The sequence below is a fragment of the Embiotoca jacksoni genome, unplaced genomic scaffold (genome assembly GCF_022577435.1).
Source record: "Embiotoca jacksoni isolate LCO1_2020_lvr unplaced genomic scaffold, fEmbJac1.0.p SCAF_48, whole genome shotgun sequence".
Classification (NCBI taxonomy): Eukaryota; Metazoa; Chordata; class Actinopteri; family Embiotocidae; genus Embiotoca; species Embiotoca jacksoni.
Window position 1 is genome coordinate 1,699,165 of NW_027185401.1, and position 11,177 is coordinate 1,710,341.

General features: G+C 41.5%; 1 protein-coding gene across 1 annotated transcript; it reads left to right on the forward strand.

Moving 5' to 3' along the window:
• Nucleotides 1–7,373: 7,373 nt before the first annotated feature.
• Nucleotides 7,374–8,590, forward strand: LOC138210782 (zinc finger protein 233-like). Its single transcript, XM_069170106.1, has 2 exons — nucleotides 7,374–7,506; nucleotides 7,891–8,590. The coding sequence occupies exons 1-2, from the start codon at nucleotides 7,482–7,484 to the stop codon at nucleotides 8,517–8,519; spliced, it is 654 nt and encodes a 217-aa protein (XP_069026207.1). The 5' UTR covers nucleotides 7,374–7,481; the 3' UTR covers nucleotides 8,520–8,590.
• The last annotated feature ends 2,587 nt before the right edge of the window (nucleotides 8,591–11,177 follow it).

The window sequence follows — 11,177 nt, forward strand, 5'->3', positions numbered from 1 at the left end:
AGACCATAAACTTCCTGCTCTCTTTTTATGACCCGATATTTACAGTGTTTTTAGTCTGATAGAAATGATAAGAAAAAGTCTAAAAATGAATCTTGGAGAATAATAGTGACGAATCTTGGAGTGAGGTGTTGGTGACATGGCATTTTTGCTCATGTCAAACCTGTTAACAAGGTTATGCTATTAATACAAAGAGCAACAGCGCACAAACCACACAGAGACAGAAACACAAACCACAGAGACAGAAACACAAACCACTGAGACAAACAAGTCATGACGTTTCACACGTTAACAAAACCTGGAACTTGTTCGGTGTTGGTTCACTTCAGGTCTCATTATTTTAGGTGCTCATAAAAACAAAGAAATGTACCCGTCAGAAGAGTCTGTACATGTTAGTGAATTTAATCCAATAAAATGTAATTAATTCACCTCACTACACACATTGACCCACTTCTCTCCGGGAAATTTATGTTAAATTTTACCATTGTAGCCGTCTGTGTTTCACTCATGACGTGTCACATGATTCTTGCATTATAACATATCTTTAAGCTTATTAAGTCATTTTCGCTTCATTTGGGATCAATGCTACACTGATGTGATTTTGTATCTGATCTGTATTCACTGAAACGAAGAGATTGGCCGACTGTGGCCTCGATAATAAACTGGGGTTCCAGAAATCACAGCCCACCACTGAAGTGACTGGTCAAATCACTACTGAGTCCAGAGGTTCCAGTGAAAGAACTTTTATTCAACTTAGTTAGTCACCCAGAACGGAGGGGGTTTGCTCACATTCGTGGGTTAGTGTGTTTGTGTGGTTCTGAAACAGAAGAAGAACACACAACGTAAGAATAATGTAACTTAATAAAGAATAAGTTAATGGCAACTCGACGCCGTGTGGCATAACTAACACAAAGTGTTGACATCGATTCAAGGAACAAAAACACAGTCAGAATACTTGAAACAATGAGACTCAGGAACACATATCATACGTCAGTGATGAACTAAACAAGATCTCAACAGAGCGCTGAAGAAAGCATGCAGTGTTAATTAAGCCACGTGTGCAGAATGAATGGATGCTGCATTGCGCTAGCACTCGGCATTACAGGCTACAACAAACAACATGATGAAGGACGACTACTACTGATGTTACGAGATGTGCCGACGCTTCGAAGCGTGTCGAGTAACGGAGGGGGCGTTTCCTCGAAGCGCGTGTCGAGGGTTGCTTCATTTAGGGGAGGAGCCAAAAATGATGACCTCCGAAGCCTCGCTGCCCGGCTGTACCACGTGACTGCTTCGGGAAGTGGTTCAGATTTTGCCGGGAGGTTTGACGTCAAACGCGTCACAAAGCGAGCAGCGAGCGCTGCTGCCTGTGGCACCGAGCGCTTCTTCCTCCGGAGCAGACGTCGCATTTACGCTGTTTTTGAAGCAATTACTGGATCGATTAAAACAAAAATAACACAACGTTTGTACTCATAAACCTCCATATTCTCATAGAAATGCAATTTATGTCTTTCTGTAATTTTCACACTTAGCAAAGTCATCCGGCGGGCCGAGCTGGACCCCCCGGCGGGCCGTATGTTTGACACCCCTGGCGTAGAGGTTTACTTTGACACTGACACAAGTTAAAACAAAATGATTCATACACAAAATAAATGATCAGGAGATGCAGACCTGAACCAGCTGGATCTCACACACCTGCTTGTTTAGATAAAAAACTGCACGTTCATGTTTATCTAAAATAGTACAGGAATGGTTTGTGTTTAGTTGTACAATGATATTCGTATCAGCCTGAACGTTTCTCTTTTTTTTACTTCAGTTTTGGATGGGAGAGAATTTATGTACAATCACGGTAAATTACTGTAAGCAGAGACCTGAAACAACAATGTTTTTTTGTTAGTTTATTGAGAATATTGTACTGAATAAATGAGAGGAACCTACAACCTACAATATTTAAAAGTAAGAACAAGATGAAAGAAATGTTAACTGCTAAAATACCAACAAGGCAGCTAAAAATTCAGCTTAATTTCACGTTTTGTTTGTCACACTTTAAGTTTTTAAAAATATTTTCACAACTCTATCCAAGTCCACATTTAAACCAACCACACGTCAAAGATAAAATTTCTGAAAACTGATTAAAGTTATATTTAAGATGACCAGTCAGTGAGCATGTGTTCAGTTGGTGGACGGTCTCTTGTTTCTCAGGCTCGTCATCAGAGAAAGTCCACAGCAGTACACCAGACTCTTCACTATCAGCACTGTGTACAACACGCAGAGCAGCTTCACCCTGCGCAGAGACTGGAAGGACACTGACAGACAGACAGAAAGACAGACAGACAGGTCATTCATCTCTCCACAGTCTGTTCAAATATATACATTTCTTGAGAATATCATTCATTTTTTTATCGCTTTAACTTTTCCTGTCGGGACGACCAGTTTTACAAGAAGACACGTGTCCACTACAGTTTGACTGAAAGCTCAAAGACCCTTCAGGACCTGACCAAGCTTTAATATGACCCCTACACCGACAGCAGGTGATCTTACAGTCAGCTTGCTGCAGAGATGGAGGGTCTGTTGATTCTGTCTCTGGAGGATCGGTGGTTGCTGGAGCTGGAACCTCTGAAATAAAATGGAGACAGATGTTTGGAGCTGCAGTGAGACATGTCCGTCCTCTTTGACAGAGTCTCCACGTGAAGCTGAATCCCTGCAGAACACAGTCACCAAGCCTTCATTACCTTCTTCTGTCTGGTTCTTCACTGTGTCCCACTCATGCTTGACGTAACAGTGGTATTTAAAGGTGTGGAGATCATCCTGATCAACCACCCTGATGGAGGCGGTGCGTCCCGGCTCTCTGAGCTCCAGCTGTTCTCCCTCAGAAGAGAGAAGCTCCTCCAGCGAGTCGTTCTTGTTCTGTCTTTTCCAGGAGAACTGGACCTCAGGAGGAAACATGGCTGAGGCCAGACACAGCAGGAAGGTCCTCCCCTCCAGGTGGGCTCTGCATGCTGCTGGGTACATGATTACCTCCGGCTTCACCACCGGCTTATCTGAAGTTTGACAGCAGCAACAAGCAGCACAGACACACAGTGACACAGTCAACAGCAGCTTCCAGCACTGCATTCAGTCTGATCCTGGAAACTACATGGACTCTGATCAATAAACTACTCATCAATACAGCACAAAGTTCACTACATACTGTGTTCACCTTCATATCAGACACAATCATCACTTCATGTATTCAAGTGTCACATGTAGAAGACTGAAAATGTTTGAAACATTACAGCTTATTTGCACGGTTATTATTTTACCAAATACTTTCACGTAACTTAATGAAATATAATTAAATTTACATGAAATCAATGGAAAATATTTCTTCAATATAAAGGTAAATATAAAAATTTCCATAGTTGCCTCTAAAGAGAGAAACATTGTTAATTGATTTAAAACATTGTTTTAAACACATCAAAACACCAATAAATTTTAGATAATTATATTTCATAACAATTTTAAGTAGTGTTATGTAAGACATTATTCTGAAAATGAAAATTCAAGTAATAAAATGTGCTCATTTAAATACCACCTTTTACATTTGCAAATATATATATATTTAAAATGAATATATATTTATGAATTTTTTTATGTTAATGTATTTTCATATTTAAGTTGTACCTTCATATAACAAATAGTTATCCAGAATTTAATGTTAACAATTAAGCTATTTATTGACTAGCAGATAAAATTGACATATATCTATACTTTTCTTAAAAATACTTTAAAAAAATATGAAACTTTAACTGAGACTTAAAAAAAAGTTTAATTTTGTTTTTCCAAAACTTCAAGAGATGACTCAAAACTACTGAGATGATCAAACAGTTAATATTCATTAAGATATTAATTATCTGTCCAAAACAATAAACAGAAATGTTTACTTTATTATAAACAACAGGATTTCATGTGAACAATAAAGCTACTAATTGACAATTGATTACAATTCTTACTTTTCATAGTTCTGTTTCTTAATTGTTTTTACGAAAACACAAAATACTATATTTATATAATAAATAAAATATATCTTGTTTTTACAAAACATCAAGAGATGACACAAAACTACTGAGATGATTAAACAGTTAATATTCATTAAGATGTTCATTAACTATCTGACACGATGATTTAAAACGTGTACTTTCGTATACATTTAGAAGAACAATACAATATTAAATTAAATTTACCATAAATCTCATCTTGTTTTCAAAAGTCAAGTGATGATTTAGAACTACGCAGATAATCAAACACTAAATATTCCTACCAAAACTAAAATGTCACTTTTTGTGGATAATTTCATTCTCACGCAGAGAAAAATAAAAAGATTTAGTTGTTATGGGAGATTCAAACATATTTTCAGAGATTATAGATTTTTTCTTATGTAACAATGTCTGCAAGATGAATTCTCTGCTATCTGTTGAAAAAAATAACCTGTGAAGCCCGAAGCAGCAGAAACTGACTTTAAACACATTTTCAGTTTCTAAAATAAAATAGCTGAAGCAAAATAAATGTTTGTTCTTACCTGTTACATACAGTTTAGTTCCAGAGCCAAAGATCCCCCCACAGTGAAACAGACTGATACAAAAACCTGTCTTCTGCTGAACGTGTCAGATGAAGTGAACGAGTCCAAAGTGTCATATTTCAGCTCCATGATGTGTTTCTTTCAGGTTCATATCAACATGACTGTCTCTTCTTCTGATGGATAAGATGGACGTGAGGTCACAGTGACCTTGACCTTTGACCTCGACATTTGACCTTCCAGTCAGTTTATCGTTGACGTAGTGAACCTTTGTGCAACATGTGAAGAAACTACCTCCAGGCATTTATGACATATTATATTCATGAGGATGGATCAAAGTGAGCTGACAGTGACCTTGACCTTTGACCTGTGACCCCAAAATCCTTGAGTACAGGTGCTGATTTTATCCAAATTTGAAGAAATTCCTTCAAAGCGTTCTGAAATTCAAGGTGACAAGAATGGGATGACGGGATAGGAAAGACATGAGGTCACATTAACTTTGACCTTTGACCCTTGACCACCAAAATCAAGTTGTAATTCATCCTTTAGCCCGGTAAACGTTTGTACCAAGTTTGAAGAAGTTCTCTTGAGGCATTCTTGAGATATCGCGTTCACGTGTCGGTGAAGGAACCTGAAAACATAAAGACTCCCGTTATGGTTGTCGCTAAAAAATAAGATTTAAAGTACTTATATTTACAGAAGATGCAGCCTGTGTGTTCAATAATATAGTCACAGACTCTGATGTAAAACTACGTCACTTTTCTGACTCAGCACTTTTTATTTGACATTTTAACCCAACTAATGGTTCTTTAACTTCAGAAAATAAAAATGAGAACAAAAATATTGATCTTGAAAGCTGCTGAAAACAAAATGAAATAAATCTAAAATAAGTTCTGACAGCAGTAAAGAAAAACTTCCCTCAGCTCAGTCTGTTTGTGAGATGGAGGTGAAATGTGAACCTGAGCTGTGGTTTACTGCTCTCTTCCTGTCACAAACACTGTTTGACATCTGCTGGTTTTTGTTCAGGCTGCAGGGATCATTTCTCACTGTGGGTAAGACAGGAGCAGTAGTAGGTGGCTGAATGATGGAGTTTAACGTTCTGGATCTGCAGGACGCAGCCGTTCTCTTTATTCACTGAAGAGAAATCATCTTTTTGAGGATGATTGTACCCTGAATATATTTCTCCATCGCTCCTACGAATACCAAGAATCACTCTGAATGTTTCTGTTTCTTTCTTCTGGTACCAGAACACATAATCATTATCACACTGGTCAGTTTGTTTACAGCTGAATGAGACTTTGTCTCCAACTTTCCTGGTCAGAGTTAAATCATCCTGAATGAGCTCTGCTGCCATGGCAACCAGCGCTGTGGAGACACGGACGGACAGATGAAGGTCAGCGTGACGGCGTTAGTTAAAGGTGAAGTTTGCCGGCTCCCGATTGGCTGGAAAACACTCACCTGAACACAGACAGCACAGAGCAGCAGCCGGGAGGAAAAACATTTCGTTTCTTCGGTGCGGCGGCGTTTCCTTCTGGTGAACCTGGAGAGAAGTGACGCTCCGACGCAGCCGAGGACGAACGAGGACGAGCCGTGAGAGACCAGACGAGGGACACGTGGTTTCTAACAGGTCCTCAAAACCCTCCCATCAGCCCCTGCAGCACAAAGATAAGACTGCTGCTGCTGATTGACAGCTCGGCTGAAGCTGCTCGTGAGGTTTCATCGTCTGGATTTGAAAAAAAAAGAAAAAAAAATCTGGGTCACATGATGCAGAAACACTGAAAAACATTCAGGTTGGTGGTGAGTTTATAACACGGACTGTTATCTGATGTTTAAAATACAAAACTACAAATCCTCACAGCTCCTCAGAAACTGATTGAACTGATGGATTTAAATTTATTTAATAAAGTAAATTAAATTCTATTGATTTGAATTCTTTTCTCTCTTCTAACATCACAGATTTTGATCGTCATGTTGTTCACGTTGTTTCCACGAAACAAATATTTCCCCTCAGATTCAGTCCGACATGTTTCAAACTTTATAATCTGCTCTCACATTTTAAATAAAGTTCTGTTTTGATTTATGAGTTCGTGGAAACGAAGCCGTCAGAGATTCTGCTGGAAACAGAGTCGACTGCAGCTTCTTTTTTTTTTGTCTCCTCCACCTTCCAGCTGATGTGAAATTCATCTCCAACGAGTCGTCTGGATCTCGTTGTACTTGCGGTGACTCGCCTCAAGATGGCGCCGCCTCTGTTTGCTTCTTTGTTGAAGACACAGACGGCAACAAAAATCCTCCTGATGATAAAATATCAGTGTCGCTGCTCATTCTGTCAAATCCATCACATAAACCCAGCGGAAGTTTCAGCTGGAAGTTGTGAGGTTTCACATTTAAAGGGATAGTTTCCTCACAAATGTTCCAGTTTTGAATGAAAGCAGTTAAAATCCGAAACAAATATTTTCCCCCAGATTCAGTCTGACCAATAGAAACTCCCGTCTCCAGCGTTGGCCCCGCCCACTACATCCAACTTCACCTTCAACAATGCTTTTGACTTGAGAGTGAAGGTTTTAAATTTGCAGCCAAAAGAATTCTAGTTTCACGAGCAAAATTCTTCATCTGTGACCAAAACTAACAAAACTTTAAGAGCAAATTTGTTGGCAATGCAATAATTTTATTCTCAGTTTATATATGTTTTCCTTACAAACTTGATTTGTGACTACAGTGCCAGAAATTTGCTTTTAAAACTATTATTTGATTTGCTTGCATAATAAAGACACAAAAATACCCTTCATAGATGTTAATGTTCGCCAGCAGATGGCAGTAGCGTCAACAAGATCTCAATGAAGGCCGCTGTGCTCCTTTACAACAGTTCGGTCGACCCAGTCGACCCAGCGAGACCGTTGGGACGGACGTTAGAAACGCAGATACTCAATCGATGCTACTTTTATTTGTATTTTCAGGTAAGAAAATGACTAAACACTCGTATTAAGTTTGTTCTTGTTCGATATGCCGTCTGGTACGTTTGGTTGTCCAAGACGGGACTCGTGAATGTCCGTAAGTCAAGGAGATAACCGGTGAAACTAGATGATCCTTTCATGCTAAAAACAAGACCGACTAGATTTAAAATGTAAATATAAGATTATTTTACCCGGTTACACCGTTTTCTAGTCTAAGACTAGAAGTAAAAATCATTTGATGTCAAAAAGGCCTCTGGCCAGCTGGAAGGTGGAAGAGGTGAGAAAAACAAACTGACATCAACATGCACTACAGAACAACAACAACAACTGTGTGTTTTTCTGTCTTTACGTTAATAATCTTTTTCTCGCGTCTTTTCGTCCCTCCAGACGTCCCACAGCAACATGTCTGTCAGGAGGAGGAGGAGTTTCTCTCAGACCTTCAGCTCTGGAACGAGGAGAGGAACTCCGGTTTGGACCAGGAGGAACCAGAACCTCCGCAGATCAAAGAGGAAGAGGAGGAACTCGGTCGGGACGGAGAGCAGCTCGTTCTGAAGCTGGAGACGGAAACCTTCACGGGGACTCCAACTTTTGAGGAAAGCGACCGCAGCGACCCGGAACCGGACAGCGATCGCAGCTTTCTAGTCGCCGAGAGCCGAGATCAAAAAGGAGGCCGGCGCGCAAAGGCCGAGATGAAGCCGAAGAAGAGACGCCTCAGGAGCAACGCAGACGAGTCGGTCGCATCCCAAACGGGTAAAAAGCCTCTAAAATGTGACGTTTGCGGAAAGCGCTTCGACTACAAGTCCCACACGGACAAACATCGGAGGATCCACGCGGGCGAGAAGCCGTACTCGTGCCAAACGTGCGGGAAGCGCTTCACGCAGACGGCGCACGTGAAACGGCACATGACGATCCACACGGGCGACAAGCGCTACGCCTGCGACACCTGCGGCAAACGCTTCACCCAGACGTCGCACCTGAAAAAGCACACGAGGACTCACGCGGGGGAGAAGTCGTAGCGACCCGGGGAACTTTTTCTCTACCGGAAGCGCTTATGAATCATAATGTTATTTATTTTATTTTTTTCATGAAACTTTTATTTTTATTTTTTTTATTATTAAATCAGGTTTCAATCTGTATCAGACTGCACAACCCGTGTAAGGTTGTCTTGATTGTGGAGGAATCTTTAGCAGAAAGCTCATTGCATTTTTACTTTTAACAGTTCTGCATCTTTTTTTTTCTTCTTTTTTTTCCACTAATAGTGTTTTTGGAAAACGTCACGTTAAAAGTCTTCACTGATGCGAACGCGTGGAAAAACGTTTACAAAGAAAAGGGGAAGTGTTAACGTTGCCATGGTTGCGGCGAGTTACACTTTGGGATTTTATGGTGCGTTCATAATAAAAAGTAAAAAGACACATTTTGTTGTATTTATTTTTTAATGTTATATCTATTTCTAAATCGCTGTATTCCTCAGACAAATAATAAACTTTGTAGTTGGACTACTTTTAGTCATTTTATTTAAAAAATACTGAGATAAAAAAAAAATTATAATGAGTTTATATATTTTTTACTTAAAAACTTGATTTGTGATTGTAGTGCCAGAAATTTGCTTTTAAAACTATTATTTTATTTGCTTGCATTAGAAAGACACAAAAATACCCTTCATAGATGTTAATGTTCGCCAGCAGATGGCAGTAGCGTCAACAAGATCTCAATGAAGGCCGCTGTGCTCCTTTACAACAGTTCGGTCGACCCAGTCGACCCAGCTAGACCGTTGGGACGGACGTTAGAAACGCAGATACTCAATCGATGCTACTTTTATTTGTATTTTCAGGTAAGAAAATGACTAAACACTCGTATTAAGTTTGTTCTTGTTCGATATGCCGTCTGGTACGTTTGGTTGTACAAGACGGGACTCGTGAATGTTTTGTTTGTTTGTTTGTTTTATCACTGTATGATATTTAGATGAAGGTCAGTGTTTTAGTTTCCTGTCTGTTCCAGTGACAGAGAAGCTGATCGTGTGACCTTCAGGAACATGTTACATATTCCACAGTAAACCTGCTCTGTGAAGGATTTTAACTGCTTTCATTCATAACTGGAACATTTGTGAGGAAACTATCCCTTTAAATGTAAAACCTCACAACTTCCAGCTGAAACTTCCGCTGGGTTTATGTGATGGATTTGACAGAATGAGCAGCGACACTGATATTTTATCATCAGGAGGATTTTAAGTTAAAGGTCAGACAATGGACCGTAATTTTTCCACGTTTCTGGCTGGGGCCATTGTTATTGTTTACTCTCGTGATCAGCTGATCGCTGAGTAGGCCCCTACTGCTGCTGCCCGGAGCGAGGCCTGAGATCCCGGACGAACTTCGGAGAAGACGTCGGGGTTGCAGAGCTGGAGCTAAGCTGAAGGCGAAAAGGAGGAAATATAAACCAGCGGTACCGGAGATCTTAATGGGGAACGTGAGGTCGTTGGCCAACAAGACGGACGAGCTCGGCGCGCTGGTAAAGACCCAGAGAGAGTACCGGGAGTGCAGCATCATGTGTTTCACCGAGACGTGGCTGCACTCACATCTCCCGGACCACAGCGCGGCCGTACCCGGCTTCAGGACTGTTCGGGCGGACGGAGACGTTGTTCGGAGCGGCAAGAAGAAAGGTGGAGGGATTGCAGTCTATGTGAACGAGAGGTGGTGCAATCCCGACCACGTCTGTGAAGGAACGTTTCTGTAGCCCGGACATTGAACTTCTAGCCGTGGGGATGCGCACTTATTATTTGCCGAGGGAGTTCACGTCCGCCATTGTTATCGCTGTGTACGTTCCTCCATCAGCTGACGTAGAGGCAGCAGTGGACACCATCTACTCCACCGTGTCCAAACTGCAGACTAAGCATCCCGTTGCATTTTTGGCAGTTACTGGAGACTTTAACCAGTCTGGATAAAGTACTGCCAACTTTGCACCAGTATGTTAACTGCCCCACACGGAACAATAAAACTCTGGACTTACTGTATGCTAATGTCATGGATGCATACAGTACTACTGCCCCCCCCCCTTGGTAGATCAGACCACAACCTGGTCCTGCTGACTCCCAAGTATGTCCCCCTGGTGCAGAGGCAGCCTGTGACCACCAGGACTGTGAGGAGGTGGACACAGGAGGCTAAAGACGCCCTGCAGGACTGCTTTGAGTCCACGGACTGGGATGTGGTGTCCAACATGGGGAGGACATCAACAGCAGGACGGACTGTATCACAGAATATATTAAATTCTGTGAACACACCACCGTACCATCCCAGACTGTACACTGCTTCCCCAACAATAAGCCGTGGATCACCAGTGACCTGAAAGTTCTTCTTAAAAAGAAGAAAGCAGCCTTCAGGTCTGGGGACAGGGAGGAGCTCAGGAGAGTGCAGCGCCACCTGAAGGAGAAGCTCAGGGAGTGCAAGGACTCCTCCAGCAGGAAGCTGGAGGCCAAACTCCAACAGAACAACGTGAGGGAGGTGTGGACCGGTATGAAGGAGATTACTGGGTTGAAGGGGAGAGAGAGACAACCAGGGGGACCACAGTTTGTCCGTCTGGGCAGTGTGCTGTCTGATACGGTGGTCAGTGGTACTGGAGCTCCTCAGGGAACTGTTCTGTCTTCCTTCCTGTTCATCTTATACACAACTGACTTCCAGTAC

Bases quoted from the DNA above. Each gene is read 5' to 3' on its own strand.
- LOC138210782 (XM_069170106.1), top strand. From the start codon at position 7,482: ATGCTACTTTTATTTGTATTTTCAG. The intron at 7,507-7,890 runs GTAAGAAAATGA...TCGTCCCTCCAG, and splicing joins ACTTTTATTTGTATTTTCAG to ACGTCCCACAGCAACATGTC.